The sequence below is a fragment of the Eschrichtius robustus genome, chromosome 3 (genome assembly GCF_028021215.1).
Source record: "Eschrichtius robustus isolate mEscRob2 chromosome 3, mEscRob2.pri, whole genome shotgun sequence".
Taxonomy (NCBI): Eukaryota; Metazoa; Chordata; class Mammalia; order Artiodactyla; family Eschrichtiidae; genus Eschrichtius; species Eschrichtius robustus.
In genome coordinates this window covers 68,233,263-68,256,020 of record NC_090826.1, presented here as the reverse complement: position 1 = coordinate 68,256,020, position 22,758 = coordinate 68,233,263, and the positions used below count along the sequence as shown (strand labels likewise).

The 22,758-nt window shown below is 35.9% G+C and overlaps 2 protein-coding genes across 18 annotated transcripts in view; one reads left to right on the top strand and one right to left on the bottom strand.

The window, feature by feature from the left end:
- Positions 1–5,694, top strand: part of FUBP1 (far upstream element binding protein 1) — a 34,033-nt gene extending 28,339 nt beyond the window's left edge. For 6 of the 15 annotated variants that reach the window (XM_068540149.1, XM_068540148.1, XM_068540147.1 and 3 more), the window contains 3 exons: positions 422–567; positions 3,193–3,239; positions 4,146–5,693. In XM_068540149.1, coding sequence (XP_068396250.1) covers positions 422–567; positions 3,193–3,239; positions 4,146–4,176 — 224 coding nt within the window. In that variant the 3' untranslated portion in view covers positions 4,177–5,693. Of the gene's footprint in view, positions 1–281; positions 342–421; positions 574–950; positions 1,345–3,192; positions 3,240–4,145 lie in introns of those variants that run through there. The other 9 variants (XM_068540140.1, XM_068540139.1, XM_068540144.1 and 6 more) reach the window with 5 other exon arrangements.
- NEXN (nexilin F-actin binding protein) overlaps positions 1–22,758 on the bottom strand; it is a 73,501-nt gene that overhangs the window by 4,299 nt on the left and 46,444 nt on the right. For 2 of the 3 annotated variants that reach the window (XM_068540154.1, XM_068540156.1), the window contains exons 10-12: positions 12,729–12,950; positions 7,436–7,621; positions 6,822–7,176 (exon numbers count right to left, since the gene is read on the bottom strand). In XM_068540154.1, the coding sequence (XP_068396255.1) occupies positions 6,822–7,176; positions 7,436–7,621; positions 12,729–12,950 (763 nt within the window). Of the gene's footprint in view, positions 1–5,828; positions 7,177–7,435; positions 7,622–12,728; positions 12,951–22,758 lie in introns of those variants that run through there. The other variant, XM_068540155.1, reaches the window with a different exon arrangement.

Sequence of the window (22,758 nt, the reverse complement as noted above, 5' to 3'; positions counted from 1 at the left end):
GATTATGCCTAAATGTTTACCTATCTTAGTTAAAACTATGTGGATGGCTTTGTTTTTTATTAATAGTGATGCTCTAGAACTAAAAGTTATGATTAGTATAAGGCAAAAAGAAAATAAAATAGCATTTAGATTTTTTTTTTTTAAATTACAGAGTAGTTTTCTGACACTAATGAATGTTTAAAATAAAACAAGAGCAATTCTGACCCTCTGTGCTTTTGTCTTTATAACCTGTACTTACAGTGGATATAATTTTGTATTAAAATTTAGGGGGTTTTTTTTAGGTCAACAAGGGCAGACACAAGATTATTCAAAGGCTTGGGAGGAATATTACAAGAAGCAAGGTATTGTTTTTATTAGAACTGAGATTCTTTGGGGCTTTTAATTGTGGTTACAGCAACAAAGTTGTTTTGTTTTCTCAAAGGTCAAGCAGTTCCTGCCCCTACTGGTGCTCCACCAGGTGGTCAGCCAGATTATAGTGCAGCCTGGGCTGAGTACTACAGACAACAAGCAGCCTACTATGCCCAGACAAGTCCCCAGGGAATGCCACAGCATCCTCCAGCACCTCAGGTATAATAAATTTGCTAATGTGTTGATTTCAACTCCAATCTTGTTCTCTGCATGTTTACTGTTGTCTGGGATTATGTTTGCCTTTTAAATTTTTATCAGGCAAAGTATAACTAAAAGAAGTACTGTGGTATATTGTTTGGGTTTTTTTGTTTGTTTGTTTGTTTTTTACAATGCTTTCTGGCATCTGAGTGCTAGATATCTCTATAATGCCTTTGATTTTAAAAATAAATTTTTTTCCCCCAGGGATTTGCAAATCATGCAAGAAGCCACCACCATTTATATTAACCAGTTTTTCTTTCTTAAAGGATTCACTCCTGAGTTAGCTCCATTTAAAGGATTTTCTTTAACTTTTTGTGTATTTCTTATGTATCTCTTCTGCACAGGGCCAATAATAAGAAGTGGACAATACAGTATTTGCTTCATTGTGTGGGGGAAAAAAACCTTTGTTAAATATATGGATGCAGACGGCTTGATGAAGATCTTAATTTTGTTTTTGGTTTAAAATAGTGTTTTTTCTTTCTTTCTTTCTTTCTTTTTTTTCTTTTTTTTTTGAAAATGTACAAAATATCTATCACTACTGATAGGAGGTTAATATTTCTGTGTAGAAATGAAAATTGGTTTGTTTTTAGTATTTAGTGTAGATGTACACATTCCAGCAAATGTATTTGCAACTATTATGTGGTCAATGCTTTGTGATATAAATGTACTTTTTTCAATGTATACTTTCACTTTTAAAATGCCTGTTTTGTGCTTTACAATAAATGATATGAAACCTCCTGTGTCGGTAAGTTGGATATGTGGGTATTTAAAGGATTCATAATTTCTTAGCAATGATAAATTAAGATACATATACACAAATATATAAGCTTTCCCCATGAAATATTAATTTGAGTTTTTAAACACTGGCATGTTTCTTTCCCCCTTGCAGTATAGTAGTAGATTGGAGGATCTTTTCCATTTATTGTATTTGGCTGTTTCAGCACAAGTAATCCTGATATCTTCATTTTTTTCCCCTTCTGTTTGATTAAAAACTGCATGTGTGTACAGTGATCTTTTGGCATACTTCCATTGCATTAACAGTGAAATTTCCTTTTATACATGACCACTGTTTCAGACCTGTACTGCTGCTATAACAGTTAACCTTTCTGTTTTTAATTTGATAATTACTTGATTTCCAAGACTGTTTCAGCATAACTAATTTTAAACAGTTTTCGGATAGTGAATATGAGTAGTCTATAATAAGAACAGTTTTTTCATGTAAAGCAGCTCTTGCAAATGTATACAATATTAGAGTGTTTCTTTCTAAATTTAGGGTAGAAAAAGTAGTATGCAAAAAGTATAGCTACAGTGCATCTGCCATTGAAACATTATTGGGGTATGAAAATGTTCAAGCTTTTTTTTTCTTTTTTTTTCTTTTTGCAGTATAGATAAGCTTTGTTTTGTAAATGCACAAGTCCAATCATTGAATCAACTTAATTTTTTTATGTACTTGAAATCATTTTATTACTCTATAACACTCATGCTGAAGTTCTGATATTTTGTTGAAATCCATTGTTTTACTCTTTGCATATTTGTTGGCTCTTTGCATATTAATATATTAGACTACATGCAAATACAGTCTGTCTTGCCGTTGTCTGTTGAAGTGCAGGTTTGATCCAGCCAGTATAGAACTAGCTCTGTAGGGGTGAGGAGGACTGTGCTGTGTATCATCCTTGATTGTGTTCCTTCAAGGAGCATTGCACTGTAAGTACATCAGAATGACAAATTGATGAACTGCAACAGTATCTTTTTGTCAATGTTCCACATAATGCAAATGCCATACTTTGTGTGAATATTATGTTGGAATACAGTGCTTATATCTTGGAAAACCATAACTGCTTCTTAATTTAACATAGAATAATTCATAGGTCTGTATTTTTTTTTAAAGTGAGCTTAATGGGTAAGTATTTTTGATATGCTTTAGCTATAGCTAAAGAAAACTGATTATTAACAAAGTTGAATAGTATTACTCATTGGTGCTCCTAAAATATATTGTTTTTCAGTGTAAAACATGCATATCTTATATATTAATATGAAAGACTTGAAATGTATCAGACAGTGGTTTTCAGTTTGCAAATATTAAGCAATGTAGTGGTTTTAACACCATTTCCTAAATATATAGACTAGTTCTTTCATTGGTGGGGGAGCACCATTTGCTGTTCTGAATATACTATAAAGAAAGATGTGCAAGGACATAAATGTTGAGATTACTTATAGGGTAGAAAAATAGCAGTACAGTTCATTGTAGATGTTTTGAAATGTTTTTTGACTGTTTTATAGAACCTAGAGTGACTTCCCTTACCCTTATTTAGATACGGATATGTAGTTCTAGCTTCAAGTTTAATAGTTAAGGAGTTATCTGTTATCTTTAAGAGTAGGGTATTGATGTGAACAGTTTCAGTATTTTGCATGATACTGTTTTATAGATGAACTTTTAGGAAAGTGGTACATTTATTAATTAAACTGAAGAGATAGTTCAGTTGGATTCAATATCATAACTCACAAATTGGAGGCTGTTGATTTTGATTCATTTAAGGTTTAAAATCTTTATTAATTGCAAACAGTGCAATTATTTATACTTCACAGTGCCTTCCCAGACCTTCCACCTTAGGTTCTGCTGCAAAAAGCAACAGGTAAGCACAACCTAAGGACATATATAAATAAATATTTCAGTACATTAATGTTGTCCCTGTGAGGTTTTTGTGGTTGTGTATTCAAAAGCAATCTGCTACTGCTTCCCCAAAGTGTATTTTGTTATTTATGCTACCATTTCAGTGGAAAGTCTTTAAGTTGTTCAAACAACTGTTTACATTTCTGGGTAATGTTTTTTATTTTAATTTTTTAAATTAAAACGGGAAAAAATGATGAGTAGATTGCTGCTGTAATTAAACTACATCCGAACTTTTCCCAAATATAGAAGAATTGTTAAAATTTTAAAAAGGACAATTACATAGTTTTCAAGATTTAGGAAATCATTTGGTCAGAAACTTCAACAGCCTTCACAATCTGTTTATGATTGACAAGACATTTTCTTTGCCCTCCAAAGCTATGGAGTCTTTATTTTTTTTCTTATTCTTGAACTGTAGTAATTCAGTAAGGACATTATGGGTCAAGAATTTCATTATGACGTTTTTTTTAGACAATTCAGTTTTCATAAATTTTTTATATACACTGAAAAAAGGAAAAAAATATAAGAAATACTGGCAGTATGTTTTGGTAAAGGCATGTGCATCAGTGAAATGTTAACTGTATAGCAAATAACCTTTCATAATCTGTATAGCAACCAATATTTTTCTGGTTTATAATACTTTAATAACTGACACTGCATTTATTTTATTTTTTGCCAGTTTAAAATGTTTGTGTGTTCTTATAGATGATTTTAACTGGTACATATTTTGAGTTAAGATGAATGTATTAAAGCAGCATCATATCAGTTTTGTTTATTCGATTTCTAAAATGTGCTGATCCTTTTAAAACTCCTGCTTATCTTTGCAACAAAGAAAAATATTCAAAAATACTGCCTTCATTTTCACACACAGTGCTGAAGATGCTGCAAGCACCAAATCATAGCTCATAAAATCAGGTCCTGAGATAGTTACCCATAAGAGGAATCCTTTGAGTGTATGCCATTGGTGAGCCGATGAGCATGGACCATAGAAGGGCTCAATGTAGAAGGTAAAATTGGCAAATCATAATTGAGAAAAATGAAATGTTTTCCCATACATAATATATGGTATAGGGTGTAATGTACCTGCTTTGATCACTTTTCATTTTAAAGTGCTATTCACTTGATCTTAAATGTTCCATGAACTGTTAAATTTTGAAAGTTATGTAGTTATTGCACCACATTTATGTGTGTGTATGTGTGTTTTAATAGTCAATGATAGGTATGTTAAGATTGATAATATTAAGGAGCTCTTTGAACCTTAAGAGCCTGTCAAGTTTTGGTTAGTTGTAGTTTGCATTTTTATAAAAGAAAATACATATGAATGCTAATAGATATTGGGGCATTGTTTCTATCTCATGAGAATTTTTTTTTATTATCATAAGCCTTCACTGATACTGCAAGCATTTTTTAAATGGCGCTAATCTTAACCTTGAAATAAATGGAAAGCAGAAAAGGTGAGCCAGTTGATTTGAATGCAATGGATGTTAGGAGTGGTAGAAAGAATGTTTAGCTTGAAATTGATTTATTTTATTTAGCACTTAAACTTGACAATGTGTTTTTGTTTTTAAGATTTCTTAGTGTGGTGGTACTTAGAATTCTTATGGTTTGATGTCTCTTTTAGAAATGGGAAGTATACTTTTATTTTTAATTAATGAAAATGGTTTTAATACTAAAACTAGTGGTTTAATACTAGTTGTTTATGAGCATTGTAAAATACATCCTTAGACAGATACCTTAGTAGTTAATTTACAGGAGTGGGTTTGGATAGGAGTAAACAGAGTACCTTAAGAGGGAAATAGAAATGTATTCAAAGTGGTAACATTTGTTTGAATACTCTGCCAGGAGAACCACTTCTACCTACAAAGTTATGTTGTCTAGAATAAGGTTGTAGAAATTACTAATTAATGAAGATGTCTTTATTTTCTGAAAATTCTGCCTCACTTTAAAATGTATTTTAACAATACCTAGTTAAAGATAATTTTGACTCTGAAAATAACCTTATTTTTTGTTTAGTCACTTGAGTTTTCTTGCCACAGTGTAAACTTTTGAGGGATTTTTTTTAATTGGTGCTTTTAAGAAAGCAAATAAGTCCCAGGATTTTATTTTCTTCAGTGATACCCCTATAGAAACTCTTAAATGTATTTGCACATATATATATATTTTTTCTTATGCATGCTCAATGCATTTTCGTCCTGAGAAAAGTGTTCTCTACAGAAACTACCCGTGTAAAAAGAAGATTGGCTTAAAATGGCTACTGTGATGGGAACAGTGTCTTAGGGAGATGCAGCTTGGACTTGAGGTAAATTGAATACTTTACAAACTGTGGTTTAGAGTTTGCTTTAATACCATTGTATGTAAAAGGGTACATGATTGCTGTGATTTTGTATTGATTATGGTTTCCTCAATAAAAAAATAAATGTACATTGGTGAATATTATAAGGGAATGTTCGTCTCTTTTCTAAAATACTGAAAGACTTTTTTTTAAATACAGAAGTGACTTTATTATGTGTTTACATTGTAAAATAAAATTGTCTTCCAGACAGTTAAAATATAAAACAACTTGATTAGTACATGGTTGCTAATTATTTACAAACTCACTTTAAAAACTCAAAATTGAAGATTGTGCCATTTTTCCCTAAATCTAATTCTAGATCTTGAAATCTTTGATTGTGTTGAAATTGTTTTCTCCTGCATGAACTATTAATACAAAGTTTTCTCATTAAAATATAATTTGTTCAGACAAGGTCACAACATAAATTTGCTTTATAAGCTTGAATATATATCACACACATTTGAAAAGTATGTTTGATATTCTCAACACTCAGAACTCTGTATTAGGCGGTGGTTTCCATCAGATTTACTCTGGCAATTGTTTCTTAAAAGTCTTTAATTTTTTTGTTTTCTCCACACAGAGGGAGAAATGACACCCCTACCCCCTCATATCTCTGCTTCAGAAAGACTCTGAAACTACAACAACCAAAATGATAAACTACTGAGGAAAAAAACCCACTCAAATTGATAGGTTCCAAATTCCTTAACTCAGCTATTTCAGACTAATTTTAGGTGTGAATAGCTCATAAGTGGTATTCTTTCATGCAAAATATGTCTGATTTATGATTTTTTAAAACATAATTGCTGTAAACATGGGAAATACACAGCCTTTGTATAGGTTCTGCTAGAAATAATTGAGTAAATTTCCCACTTGGCCTTATTAAATTACACATTAATGTATACTGGGTAATGTGAATCTGGTGCTCCTTTGAAAAGGAAGGAGGTACTTTTCAGACGAGCTTGTGTTGTGAAGACTGTTGGGGAAAGGAATGAGAAGTCAGCATAGTGGCACTTCCAGTTTCCTTTTCTGGCCCCGCCACAGAAAGGATAGATGCAGTAAGAAAGTCGGAGAGAGAGGGTGTGTTCCGGGGAGAGGGAAGGGGACCTAGTAGTCGTCAGCTAAAAAAGAGAGAAGAAAAGTAATTTTTTTTTTTTTAAAGGAAAACATTTTTAAATAGAATAAAAGTTCTAGATTCAAAGAGTGATTAATTCTTACTTTCAATGGTAAGAATGCAGGTACTAGCTGCAGAGCCTTTATTGTTCACTGCTTTACACATATACTCTCCTTCATCTTCTGGGAAGGTTTCTGGTAAATAAAGACAGTAAGTTTCTCCTCTTTCAATATATTGATAGTCTTCTCCATCCTGCAATATTTCTCCTTCAAACCACCATGTAATTTCTGGTTTGGGTTCTCCTGTTACTTTAACAGTAAATCTAACTGGCTCACTGTCTACAACCGATGTGTTTTTTAGAGGCTTCTTAAACCACGGAGCTCCTGATCTGGTTTGCTCTTCATCTTCAATGGTGGAGCCATTCATGTTGCTACCCTCTTCTTCCTCCTCTTCTCTTTTCTATAATAAAATAAGTGCATTCAAGTTGGCATTTATACTATAGTACTATTTTCAGGACAGTGGTTTAGTAATAGAATTTGGAGGTAAATATATTTTTCCCCCCAAGTAAAGAACATGTAAGTATGCTTACTACAAAGTATTTTATAAAACATTTCAGTTACTTGAAAACTATTAAAATGTTTTTTTAATACCTCCTCATAAAACTTCATTGTTTCTAAAAGGTCATCTTTGGAAAATAAAGGAAATGTAAGCCTGGTACCTTTTGTAGTGCTGCATCAATTTCCTTTTGTTCAAACTGCATGCGTAGTAACTTTTGCTCTTCAATTCTTCTTTGTTCTTCTTCTTCTCTTGCCTTAGCCATTCGTTCAAATCTAGCTTTCATATTCACTTTATGAGTAAATGGAGCCTCACTTTTTTTTGCAGGCTTGATATCAACATCTTCTTCCTTTACAAAAATGGGCCAAGAATAAGAGTTGTTTTCTAAAAACCAACAAGAACTGAGATGTTAATAGTTCTGAAGATGTCTAGGCACAAAATAATTAACATGTTTGGTTATGCCTATTTGCCACACTGCAGACATGGAGATTTTCACTATCCCCCAATTTGGGAAAGATGAAAGTTTCATTTTTGAACTGTTTTCTTAACTATTGGAATCCTTTTCTCCCAGTGTAAAGATCATACATTATCTCTGGAGTCCTGGTGTATTTATTTGCCCAACCTAATCTCATTGCTTGTTGATACTGAGTAACAGAAAAGGGTGAGGATACGATACATTGTTAACAATTATTAAAATACTTCCTTCTGGTAAGAGTCTCCATATCACTCTTCACCCTACTACATAATACAGAAATGTAATTTCTGTTATTTCCCACTTCATGATTTCCTTCCTCACTCTTCTTTGTTAATAACTGAGATGAATTCCATTCAACAAATAATTTATTGATGAGCAGTGGCAAAGAATGTTTGCAGGTAGAATAAACAGGAAGACAGCTATTGAAAGAGGCAATGGCTGGAACTTGGGGAAATCATTGAGGTGAAGTATGGTTCTGAATCAGTCTGTTCAGGGGTGAGAGGTGGAAGCCATGAAAATAAGGGGGTAATTTAAGAGCAGAATTTAAACTGTCAAATAGTGTGAGTCTGTAAAACCAATTTGGTGATGATGAGGTCACTCACTGGCCTTTTGAGAGCAGTTTTAGTAGAGTGGGGTCTTATGGGTACAGTTAATCCATGGTTTCAGAAGTACTTTAGTTGTAGTCGACTCTTGGTTTCTAAACTGCTTAGACTCTTGTGGGTCTATCTGGAAATCCCACCATTTATATTTCACTGTACTATGAGGAAATTGTTTCCAGGTACCATGTGCAACCAATAAAGGAAATTTTGAAACAAGCTGTAAAATAACTGCCTGTATAAGAAAAATCTTGGTTCATCAGTCTTGGTTTACATTAGTTTGAGGTGTTGCACCGCAGCTCCAATGAATGTAGAAGGAGGAGTTAAAAGTAAGTTGGATAGTTTGTCTGGTTCTCCTGAATCAAATTTTTATTTGTTACTGGAAAGTGCTAGAACATCAGACACAACCAGAGACCTAATGGGTAAATTCTATTGTTAACGCCATTATTTAACCTTCAGTGGATAAACATAAAGCCTGACTACCTACCATTATTGTTAATGAACAGTGTTGATATGATTGTTTATTATTATATTTAAAGGATAGGGTAAAAAGTACATGTTAAACAATGGTTTGCTTGCTTAACAAGCAAAGTATTAAACTGCAGTTTTAATCTCAGCAGGCTTTTCTGAGACTTACATGGAAAGAAAAATGGACCTCTTTGTTCAGACTTAACAGTTAATGTTATTCTTTGCTTACAAAATAAATCCTTAAGATAGGATATTCCAGCAGGTACAATAACTGCTATTCTGATTGAATCCCTCCTGGTTAATAACTTGCCTTCTGGATTTTTGGATAAAGTTTGTGTAAATTCATAACTGTTACTCATTTAGTTACCTCAAACCTGCCTTTAGAAAATAATCATTAAAAGGATTCATCATAAGTTAACTGGGAGAACAGTCTTGAACAGTCATGAACAGTCTTTCAGTTATTGAGTACAGTTGCCTTTTCTTGAATCCCTGAAAAGCCAGGTTAAAAGTGTTTCCAGGAAATGAATCTACTAAGAGAGTCACGTTATAAGTGGAATGATCTTTGTTCTCTAGGTGCATTCTTAGCAGGGCATTGATACTCCCAGCACGTGGATATTACAGGCAACCCAAATAGGCAATGAATTTGGGATAAAAACGCAATAAATGGTTTTGGAGTGCACCTTATTGTAAAATCTAACTAGAATGTCAAACACACTAAGGCAATTAAGTGGTTTACCTACCAAATGTTGGTACAGGTTAAGGGCTACAGGAGCTGGGATGGAATTCTTAGATTAGGTAAGGTTACATGAATTGAGTTAGGCCTTGAAAGGTGTCTGGAACGTAGAGAAGGCATTTTCTAAAAGAGGAAAACAAATATATGATCACATGGGACGGGAAGATCCTACTCTGGAAGTTGATTATACTCTGCCAAAACTATGCTAACACAGGATCTCAGTGACCCTTAAGGAATGTCAGATTCTTCACAGGAAACTCAATTTAGGACATCCTCATGGATTACAGAAGATCAGCCAGGTTCTAATCTCATATCCTTTTATACAAGAGTCAGTAATAGCATTAAAACAAGAAGCCACCTACCTCATTTATTTTACCTACAAATTTTATAGGACTAGGTATCACTGCTCTGAGGTTTCACTACCTTTAAAAAAAAAAAAAGCACATGCATTCTTATTTAAATGCTTTACCTTCTGTGATTTGTCTCTAAAGAACTGATCTTGTGGGCCATCCATCCATTTAATGTTGGTGTTCTCCAGGGTTTTATCATTCACCTTCCAACTATTAACTCTCAAGATGGCTTTATATACATCTATACTTTGAAACAGTCTGTAGCTCCTGCCTCTTCTCTGAGCCCAGTACCTCTGTTTCAGACTGCCATTACCTTTCCAAATATAGCTCAAACTTCACAGGTCCAAAACAGTTTATTTACCCCTCCCTCCTCTCCTGACCTTCTGAATTCTCTGTAGCATCTTCTAGTTTCCCTGGTAATCTTGAAGTAATGTTAAGCTTCTCAGCAACCACCTGCCTGTAACTCAAGTTTTGTTAAAGTTGGGTCAGTTTTTCTCCCTTGCCCCCAACTTCATGATCATCTTCCAGTTTATCCTCCATGATCCCAGGATTCTGTAAACAAGCCTTTTATTACTCTGTCTTAAAACATTATTTGGGCTTCCCTGGTGGCGCGGTGGTTAAGAATCCGCCTGCCAATGCAGGGAACACGGGTTTGAGCCCTGGTCCGGGAAGTTCCCACATTGCCGCGGAGCAACTAAGCCCATGTGCCACGACTACTGAGCCTGCTCTCTAGAGCCCGCGAGCCACAACTACTGAGCACGCGTGCCACGAAGACCGTGCTCTGCAACAAGACAAGCCACCACAATAAGCCCACGCACTGCAACGAAGAGTAGCTCCCACTCGCCGCAACTAGAGAAAGCCCACGCGCAGCAACAAAGACCCAATGCAGCCAAAAAAAACCCTGATTATTAACGTTGTTCCCGGATTATAGTGCCCACAAGGTTAAAAAGGCCCTTCAGCTAGCTGCAACCTAGTTTTAAAACTTTTTATCCTATCGCCTATTATTATATGAACCTTTCCTTTGAACCACTCTGCCAGATAAAGTTTTACAACCTTCGTGTTGACTCACATTGTCCATCCAATCTGGAATGCTTTCCCTCTTTAACTGAAACTTCTATTCAACCTTCACATTCAGCTAAAATGTCATTTTCTCAGCCCTGTTAAACATCTAGGAATACTGATTACATACTACTTGATCCCATAACACTAAATACATAACTATATTAGCACTTAATGACAATTTTGTTTTCATACATCTCATTAGGCTGGATTTCTTGAAGGCATATTATATCCACATTTATGTACCCAAAACTTAACATGGGGCCCAACATAGAAGATATTAAAAATAGCAATAGCATTAGTTTTTAGCTGTGACAAAATGGTTTATAACCCAGTCCCTAAGTCCTTATGTTTTTGTGTATGTTGCACTAAGTTCAGATGCATATCAATTTAATTGATATCTGGATGTTCTACAGCATCTCCATTTGTCTAGCTTGTGACTTCTCTGCCTACCAAACTCCTGTGTTCCCCTATTACCTAGTATACCCAGTCACTTTGATTCCTCTCCACCACCATTCCCAAGCTAAGTCTTGCCAATTTTGTATCCTACATACTTATCAGTCGTCTCCATTCCAGTTCTAGTTCAAATCCTCATGTTTTCTCTGACCACCCTGTACAAAATTGTACCACATACTCTATACTCTTTTACCCTGCTTTGTTAATCTCCATAGCCTTTATTTACTACCCAATCATTGTTTTCCATCCCCTGTCTCCTGCCCCACACCTGTTAGATTCTAAACACCATATGAGCAAGGACTACAGGTTTATTCACCAATGTAGTCCCAGTGTCAGAACAGTCCCCAGAACATAGGCTTTCAAATAATTTTTTAATGCATAAATCTAAAGCCATCTTTAGCTTCAGCATGATCGTGCGATAAAGATGCCTATTTGATAATGTCATTCCATGTTTTAAAAATCCGTTCATTGCACCCCAATAAAACAAAGTTCCTTAACATGGCATCTAAGATGGGTCATCTTGCCTGTGCTTGGGTCTTCATCATCTTTTGCTGTGCTTGCACTCTACTTGTCTCAATAATAATGAATTGCTTATAGTCCTGGAATTTGCCCAGAGTTTCATCATTCTTTTTATTCACCAATCTCCTCTGAAGGCCCTCCCAAATTCCCATACCTGTTTTAGAGTTAAATATATGATGAAAATCAATTTTTAGAAGAATATATGTTAAATATAACATAAAATGGCAATTTTGACAGAATAAGTTTTCCAGTTCTTATTTAAACCAATATTCATAATCATGGAACTAGTCCTTAAGCTGGAAGGAACATTATAGGTCATCTAGTGAGTGCCTCCTTACTTTACATATGGAGGTACTTCAAATTCATGTCACCTGAATTCTGATTTAGGCTCTGCCACTGAATGATTGGCATGACTTTGAACATATCATATAGGCTTTGTTGGCCTCATTTTTTAAGAAAGTAGGTATGAATCATCTCTGGAGTTTAATATACATGGGTTCTACTGATTCCAAGTAGAACTTGTGCCAATAAATATTTCTGAGCTATTTTTGCTAAAGTGAACAATTTGATGTTCACTGTAGGCTTTAATTCTTAATAAAAGTCATTTTGGAACAATGCTAGAGTAGGGAAATCTTTCAAAGTCTCTTAAGATCTTAATGTGCTTTTGCTATTTAGTTCCCTGATTATTATATACCCTGAGGGTTAACTGTAAATTCCAACACTTATTTCAAAGTCAATGTTATTTCTGTTAAGTTCATCATCATGACTGAACTGTAACTGTTAAATATAAAACAGTATACCTCATGGAAGTTTTCTGCTTCTCGCTCTTTAATTTCAAGGTCAATTGCCCTTCTTCTTGCTCGTTCTTCTTCTATCTTTTTCTGTATTTGTTTTTCAGACAATTGTCCAATTTTTTCAAACTTGCTTTTCAGATTTTTAGCTTGAATAGAGCCACTCCTTTTCAATTTGATTAATTCTTCATATTCCCTGCTCAGTTCAAAGGTTTCATTTTCTTCTTCTTCCTTCAAAAAAATTAAGATTTTTATACATTAAATACCAGAAAATTAGTTTGTACAATAAACCATCCAGAAAGTTCACTATTTCTTATTTGAAGCCAAAACTAAATGTTAAATAACTTCCTCCCTAAACACAGTACCTAAATTTACTAATTAGAAGTAGTGCTACAAATTTAAGACTGTAGATAACATCTTATTTCATTTAAAATACTATTTAATTAGGGACTATGGCTCAAAACCTCATTAACATTCCATTATAACCTGCTAAAAGTAAAATATGTATGTCAAGATTAGCTTTTACTAGGAATTGTAGGAAGACCTTTGTTTAGGGGAAGGTAAAGAAAATTCAAAAAATACTGGGCTAGGAGTCAATAGTTCTGACTCTCATACTGTGTGGCCTTTTGCCTGGTCACTTAGTCCACTGGACATGAGTTTTTCATCTCTATATAGAGCCACAGTATCTCTAAAATTCCTCCTGCCTTTGATTTGATGATAGTCAAAGTTAAATATTACTCTTAGGAACTCAACTGAATTAAGCATTTCTACAGATATAGTCTGGTAAAATCCCTACATTTTGCTACATATCACTTGTATTCTCAATTTTATATTCTGCCAAGAAAGATGAGTCAACAAAAATTGGGTTCTAATTCTTTATACCATTTTATCTTGAATACTTTTTATTCAGGTTCCTTTCCCTTGCCTTTCCCTTTTCTTTGTATACTTCTTACACTAAACCCTAATGGAGTGGTAGAATATTGCAGTTATTCCTGGTACACTTCTTCTGGGAAGACCTAGAGTTCTAGGCAGAGAAAAAAAAAAGGTGGGACTGGGCAGGGTGGGGTGCGGGAAGAGTCACAGTGGATGATGTTGACATGAGGCTTAATTTCTTGGTTCAACAAAGGGAAAGAAAAGTTTATTCCTTTATACTACCTCCACTTTTTGGTCTATGTGGGTGAAAATGGGCAACTCCTAAAATACCAGAAATTAACAAAGTTATGACATCACATCATATCACAATGGTCCCACATCACTCTGATCAAAATTAATGGTTGAACTAATCAGTTATGATCTATGTAATCTTGGAACTGGCATTCTACTTGTTTGAAAACTCCCAGACATAGTGGAGTGAGTCACTTAGTAGCATCAGAATGTCAGACAATTACACCCTGCCATATATGAATTAGATTACTTCTCAATAGTATTACTAATATATATTCTAATTTACTTTGTTTTTCTAGACAGACAATTCATTTTCAGCTTCCTTTATAAAATAAATGCTATTACATTTTAAAAAAATTCTGAGGGTACACCTTGCAGTATTTTCCTACAGCATATTCATTATATATTCTTATTAACTATATATTTATGCAGCATTTATAGTCTCTTGGTTGACCTGGGCAAGGAAGTAAATATCCCCACAGTCCCATTGCTCCAACCCATGACAAAGAGGCAACTTCTAAGAGATTGCAACCTCTGTGAAGGAACCCACTCGGTTCCTAGATCAGGAGTTGGCAAGGGGCCCCCACCAAGTCACCTACCAAACATGCCATATCACTGCCAATCCTGCTTAGGCTGGGAAAGCCACTGCTCGCCTCACCCCAAGTAATGGGGTTGTGCACTCATCCCCGACACTGCTGTTCGTGTTGCTGCTAGGGCCCCCTGCCCAGCTGGAGGCCAAGGGTGACAGTGGAATGCTGGCCTCCTCCCTCACCCTCCCCACTTCTGCCTATGTAACTGGTTGGCCATCCAGATGGAGGGAAGCAGTGTTCAGGGTTAGGAAGGCGAAGGTTAGACAGGGTCCTAGGACATCAGGAGGTAGGAAGAGGGCTGCTGAGAGCCCACCATGAGGAAGCACGGAGACATCATGTGGAGTGGGTGAGCCAAGGCTCCGAGACTCTAGTGCAGGCTCCACTGTCCAACCAACTTTCAATTACAACACACACAAGTTCAAAGATAAACTTATTTAAAATCTCAAAGGCAACCTCAGAGCACTAAAACCTAAGTGTGTCCCTTCTGAGCATGGGGTCCTGTGAGGGCACAAGTTGCATGCTCATGAAGCTGGCCCTGTAGAGTCTATAGATATGTATGTGTATATATGTATTTTTTAAATTTTATTTATTTTGGCTGTGTTGGGTCTTTGTTGCTGTGTGCGGCTTTCTCTAGTTGCAGCGAGCGGGGGCTGCTCTTCGTTGCGGTGCGCGGGCTTCAGTAGTTGCAGCACACAGGCTTCAGTAGTTGTGGCTCGCGGGCTCTAGAGCACAGGCTCAGTAATTGTGGTGCACAGGCTTAGTTGCTCCACGGCATGTGGGATCTTCCCGGACCAGGGCCCGAACCCGTGTCCCCTGCATTGGCAGGCTGATTCTTAACCACTACACCACCAGGGAAGTCCCTATATATGTATTTTTAAAATTCATTTCAATGCTGGTGAAACCATACTAAGGTATTTAATAGTATCAAAATTCTATCTTAGAATAATTTAATAAAATACAGGCATACCTTGGAGATATTGGGAATTCAATTCCAGACCACTGTAATAAAGCGAATATCTTAATAAAGTGAGTCACATGAAATTTTTGGTTTCCCAGTGCATATAAAAGTTATGTTTACACTATACTGTAGTCTATTGTGTGCAATAGCATTATGTCTAAAAAAATAATGTACATACCTTAACTTTAAAATATTGCTATAAATTGCTAACCATCACCTGAGCCTTCAGTGAGTTGTAATCTTTTTTTTTTTTTTAATGTCTGAAACACTTATATTAACATATTTCCATACATATTTCCATACACATACAAATATAAGATTTTTAGAAATTTCATGTAATGTCTGAAACATTTATGTTAACATATTTCCATACAAATAACCCAATGAAAGTTTAGTATTAGTTGTTTTGTTTGTTTTTTTATACTGCAGGTTCTTATTAGGCATCAATTTTATACACATCAGTGTATACATGTCAATCCCAATCGCCCAATTCAGCACACCACCATCCCCACCCCACTGCAGTTTTCCCCCCTTGGTGTCCATATGTCCATTCTCTACATCTGTGTCTCAACTTCTGCCCTGCAAACTGGCTCATCTGTACCATTTTTCTAGGTTCCACATACATGCATTAATATACGATATTTGTTTTTCTCTTTCTGACTTACTTCACTCTGTATGAGTCTCTAGATCCATCCACGTCTCAACAAATGACTCAATTTCGTTCCTTTTTATGGCTGAGTAATATTCCATTGTATATATGTACCACAACTTCTTTATCCATTCGTCTGTTGATGGGCATTTAGGTTGCTTCCATGACCTGGCTATTGTAAATAGTGCTGCAATGAACATTCGGGTGCATGTGTCTTTTTGAATTATGGTTTTCTCTGGGTATATGCCCAGTAGCGGGATTGCTGGGTCATATGGTAATTCTATTTTTAGTTTTTTAAGGAACCTCCATATTGTTCTCCATAGTGGCTGTATCAATTTACATTCCCACCAACAGTGCAAGAGGGTTCCCTTTTCTCCACACCCTCTCCAGCATTTGTTGTTTGTAGATTTTCTGATGATGCCCATTCTAACAGGGGTGAGGTGATACCTCATTGTAGTTTTGATTTGCATTTCTCTAATAATTAGTGATGTTGAGCATCTTTTCATGTGCTTCGTGGCCGTCTGGATGTCTTCTTTGGAGAAATGTCTGTTTAGGTCTTCTGCCCATTTTTGGATTGGGGTGTTTGTTTCTTTGATATTGAGCTGAATGAGCTGTTTATATATTTTGGAGATTAATCCTTTGTCCGTTGATTCATTTGCAAATATTTTCTCCCATTCTGAGGGTTGTCTTTTCGTCTTGTTTATGGTTTCCTTTGCTGTGCAAAAGCTTTGAAGTTTCATTAGGTCCCACTTCTTTATTTTTGTTTTTATTTCCATTACTCTAGGAGGTGGATCAAAAAAGATCTTGCTGTGATTTATGTCAAAGAGTGTTCTTCCTATGTTTTCCTCTAAGAGTTTTATAGTGTCCAGTCTTATATTTAGGTCTCTAATCCATTTTGAGTTTATTTTTGTGTATGGTGTTAGGGAGTATTCTAATTTCATTCTTTTACATGTAGCTGTCCAGTTTTCCCAGCACCACTTATTGAAGAGACTGTCTTTTCTCCATTGTATATTTTTGCCTCCTTTGTCATAGATTAGTTGACCATAGGTGCGTGGGTTAATCTCTGGGCTTTCTATCTTGTTCCATTGATCTATGTTTCTGTTTTTGTGCCAGTACCATATTGTCTTGATTACTGTAGCTTTGTAGTATAGTCTGAAGTCAGGGAGTCTGATTCCTCCAGCTCCATTTTTTTCCCTCAAGACTGCTTTGGCTATTCGGGGTCTTTTGTGTCTCCATACAAATTTTAAGATGATTTGTTCTAGCTCCGTAAAAAATGCCATTGGTAATTTGATAGGGATTGCATTGAATCTGTAGATTGCTTTGGGTAGTATACTCATTTTCACAATGTTGATTCTTCCAATCCAAGAACATGGTATATCTCTCCATCTGTTGGTATCATCTTTAATATCTTTCATCAGTGTCTTATAGTTTTCTGCATACAGGTCTTCTGTCTCCCTAGGTAGGTTTATTCCTAGGTATTTTATTCTTTTTGTTGCAATGGTAAATGGGAGTGTTTCCTTAATTTCTCTTTCAGATTTTTCATCATTAGTGTATAGGAATGCAAGAGATTTCTGTGCATTAATTTTGTATCCTGCAACTTTACCATATTCATTGATTAGCTCTAGCAGTTTTCTGGTGGCAGTTTTAGGATTCTCTATGTATAGTATCATGTCATCCGCAAACAGTGACAGTTTTACTTCTTCTTTTCCAATTTGTATTCCTTTTATTTCTTTTTCTTCTCTGATTGCCATGGCTAGGACTTCCAGAACTATGTTGAATAATAGTGGTGAGAGTGGACATCCTTGTCTCGTTCCTGATCTTAGAGGAAATGCTTTCAGTTTTTCACCATTGAGAATGATGTTTGCTGTGGGTTTGTCATATATGGCCTTTATTATGTTGAGGTAGGTTCCCTCTATGCCCACTTTCTGGAGAGTTTTTATCAGAAATGGGTGTTGAATTTTGTCAAAAGCTTTTTCTGCATCTATTGAGATGATCATATGATTTTTATTCTTCAATTTGTTAATATGGTGTATCACATTGATTGATTTGCGTATATTGAAGAATCCTTGCATCCCTGGGATAAATCCCACTTGATCGTGGTGTATGATCCTTTTAATGTGTTGTTGGATTCTGTTTGCTAGTATTTTGTTGAGGATTTTTGCATCTATATTCATCAGTGATATTGGTCTGTAATTTTCTTTTTTTGTAGTGTCTTTGTCTGGTTTTGGTATCAGGGTGATGGTGGCCTCATAGAATGAGTTTGGGAGTGTTCCTTCCTCTGCAATTTTTTGGAAGAGTTTGAGAAGGATGGGTGTTAGCTCTTCTCTAAATGTTTGATAGAATTCACCCGTGAAGCCATCTGGTCCTGGACTTTTGTTTGTTGGAAGATTTTTAATCACAGTTTCAATTTCATTACTTGTGATTGGTCTGTTCATATTTTCTGTTTCTTCGTGGTTCAGTCTTGGAAGGTTATACCTTTCTAAGAATTTGTCCATTTCTTCCAGGTTGTCCATTTTATTGGCATAAAGTTGCTTGTAGTAGTCTCTTAGGATGCTTTGTATTTCTGCAGTGTCTGTTGTAACTTCTCCTTTTTCATTTCTGATTTTATTGATTTGAGTCCTCTCCCTCTTTTTCTTGATGAGTCTGGCTAATGGCTTATCAATTTTGTTTATCTTCTCAAAGAACCAACTTTTAGTTTTATTGATCTTTGCTATTGTTTTCTTTGTTTCTATTTCATTTATTTCTGCTCTGATCTTTATGATTTCTTTCCTTCTGCTAACTTTGGGTTTTGTTTGTTCTTCTTTCTCTAGTTCCTTTAGGTGTAAGGTTAGATTGTTTACTTGAGATTTTTCTTGTTTCTTTAGGTAGGCTTGTATAGCTATAAACTTCCCTCTTAGAACTGCTTTCGCTGCATCCCATAGGTTTTGGGTCGTCGTGTTTTCATTGTCATTTGTCTCTAGGTATTTTTTTATTTCCTCTTTGATTTCTTCAGTGATCTCTTGGTTATTTAGTAACGTATTGTTTAGCCTCCATGTGTTTGTCTTTTTTACGTTTTTTTCTCTGTAATTCATTTCTAATCTCATAGCGTTGTGGTCAGAAAAGATGCTTGATATGATTTCAATTTTCTTAAATTTACTGAGGCTTGATTTGTGACCCAAGATGTGATCTATCCTGGAGAATGTTCCGTGCGCACTTGAGAAGAACGTGTAATCTGCTGTTTTTGGATGGAATGTCCTATATATATCAATTAAATCTATCTGGTCTATTGTGTCATTTAAAGCTTCTGTTTCCTTATTTATTTTCATTTTGGATGATCTGTCCATTGGTGTAAGTGAGGTGTTAAAGTCCCCCACTATTACTGTGTTACTGTCGATTTCCTCTTTTATAGCTGTTAGCAGTTGCCTTATGTATTGAGGTGCTCCTATGTTGGGTGCATATATATTTATAATTGTTATATCTTCTTCTTGGATTGATCCCTGGATCATTATGTAGTGTCCTTCCTTGTCTCTTGTAACAGTCTTTATTTTAAAGTCTATTTTATCTGATATGAGTATAGCTACTCCAGCTTTCTTTTGATTTCCATTTGCATGGAATATCTTTTTCCATCCCCTCACTTTCAGTCTGTATGTGTCCCTAGGTCTAAAGTGGGTCTCTTGTAGACAGCATATATATGGGTCTTGTTTTTGTATCCATTCAGCCAGTCTATGTCTTTTGGTTGGGGCATTTAATCCATTCACGTTTAAGGTAATTATCGATATGTATGTTCCTATGACCATTTTCTTAATTGTTTTGGGTTTGTTTTTGTAGGTCCTTTTCTTCTCTTGTGTTTCCCACTTAGAGAAGTTCCTTTAGCATTTGTTGTAGAGCTGGTTTGGTGGTGCTGAATTCTCTTAGCTTTTGCTTGTCTGTAAAGCTTTTGATTTCTCCATCAAATCTAAATGAGATCCTTGCTGGGTAGAGTAATCTTGGTTGTAGGTTCTTCCCTTTCATCACTTTAAGTATATCATGCCACTCCCTTCTGGCTTGCAGAGTTTCTGCTGAGAAATCAGCTGTTAACCTTATGGGAGTTCCCTTGTATGTTATTTGTCGTTTTTCCCTTGCTGCTTTCAATAATTTTTCTTTGTCTTTAATTTTTGCCACTTTGATTACTATGTGTCTCGGCGTGTTTCTCCTTGGGTTTATTCTGTATGGGACTCTCTGCGCTTCCTGGACTTGGGTGGCTATTTCCTTTCCCATGTTAGGGAAGTTTTCGACTATAATCTCTTCAAATATTTTCTCTGGTCCTTTCTCTCTCTCTTCTCCTTCTGGGACCCCTATAATGCGAATGTTGTTGCATTTAATGTTGTCCCAGAGGTCTCTTAGGCTGTCTTCATTTCTTTTCATTCTTTTTTCTTTAGTCTGTTCCGCAGCAGTGAATTCCACCATTCTGTCTTCCAGGTCACTTATCCGTTCTTCTGCCTCAGTTATTGTGCTATTGATTCCTTCTAGTGTAGTTTTCATTTCAGTTATTGTATTGGTCATCTCTGTTTGTTTGTTCTTTAATTCTTCTAGGTCTTTGTTAATCATTTCTTGCATCTTCTCAATCTTTGCCTCCATTCTTATTCCGAGGTCCTGGATCATCTTCACTATCATTATTCTGAATTCTTTTTCTGGAAGGTTGCCTATCTCCACTTCATTTAGTTGTTTTTCTGGGGTTTTTTCTTGTTCCTTCATCTGGTACATAGCCCTCTGCCTTTTCATCTTCTCTATCTTTCTGTAACTGTGGTTTTTGGTCCACAGGCTGCAGGATTGTAGTTTTTCTTGCTTCTGCTGTCTGCCCTCTGGTGGTTGAGGCTATCTAAGAGGCTTGATGAGAGGCTCTGGTGGTGGGTAGAGCTGACTGTTGCTGTGGCGGTCAGAGCTCAGTCGAGTTGTAATCTTTTTGCTGTTGGACAGTCTTGCCTCAGCGTTGATGGCTGCTGACTGATCAGGGTGTTAATTGCTGAGGCTGGGGCAGCTGTGGCAGTTTCTTAAAATAAGACAACAATGAAGTTTGCTGCATCAATTGACTCTTTCTTTTGTGAAGGATGTCTCTGTAGCTTGCAATGCTCTTTGATAGCATTGTACCTGCAGTAGAATTTCTTACAAAATTGGAGTCAGTCTTCTAAAACTCTGCTGGTGCTTTATCAACTAAGTTTATGTAATATTCTAAATCCTTTGCTGTCATTTTAACAATCTTCACAGCACCTTCACCAGGAGTAGCTTCCTCATCTCCCAGCCTTCATAGAACTGAAGAGAGTTAGGGCCTTGCTGTGAAGTGTTAAAATCACTTTCTTTTTTCATCCATAAGAAGCAACTCCTCATTCATTAGTTTTATCATGAGATTGCAGCAATTCATTCACATCTTCAGATTCCACTTCTAATTCTAGTTCTCTTGCTATTTCCACATCTTCACTTACTTCCTCCACTGAAGCCTTGAACCCCTCAAAGTCATCCATGAGGGTTGAAATCAACTTTTTCTAAACTCCTGTGAATTTGATATTTTGACCTCTTCCCATGAATCACAAATATTCTTAATGGTACCTGGAATGTTGAATCCTATCCAGAAGGTTTTTAATTGATTTTGTCCATATCCATCGGAGGAATCACGATCTATGGCAGCTATAGCCTTACAAAACGTATTTCTTCAATAATAAGACTTGAAAGTAGAAACTACTTCTTGATCCATGGGCTGCAGAATGGATTCTGTGCTTGCAGGCATGAAAACAACACTAATATCGTCACAACTCTCCATCAGAGCTCTTGGGTGATCAAGTGCACTATTTTTTTTTTTTAATATCTTTATTCGAGTATAACTGCTTTACAATGGTGTGTTAGTTTCTGCTTTATAACAAAGTGAATTAGCTATACATATACATACATCCCCATATCTCCTCCCTCCTGCGTCTCCCTCCCACCATCCCTATCCGACCCCTCTAGGTGGTCACAAAGCTGATCTCCCTGTGCTATGCAGTTACTTCCCAATAGCTATCTACTTTACATTTGGTAGTATATATAAGTCCATGCCACTCTCTCACTTCGTCCCAGCTTACCCTTCCCCCTCCCCGTGTCCTCAAGTCCATTCTCTACGTCTGCGTCTTTATTCTTGTTCTGCCCCTAGGTTCTTCATAACCATTTTTTTTTTTAGATTCCATATATATGTGTTAGCATATGGTATTTGTTTTTCTCTTTCTGACTTAACTTCACTCTGTATGACAGACTCTAGGTCCATCCACCTCACTACAAATAACTCAATTTTGTTTCTTTTTATGGCTGAGTAATATTCCATTGTATGTATGTGCCACATCTTCTTTATCCATTCATCTGTCGATGGACACTTAGGTTGCTTCCATGTCCTGGCTATTGTAAATACAGCTGCAATGAACATTGTGGTACATGACTTTTTGAATTATGGTTTTCTCGGGGTATATGCCCAGTAGTGGGATTATATGGGTCGTATGTTAGTTCTATTTTTAGTTTTTTAAGGAACCTCCATACTGTTCTCCATAGTGGCTGTACTAATTTACATTCCCACTAACAGTGCAAGAGGGGTCCCTTTTCTCCACACCCTCTCCAGCATTTATTGTTTGTAGATTTTTTGATGATGGCCATTCTGACCGGTGTGAGGTGATACCTCATTGTAGTTTTGATTTGCATTTC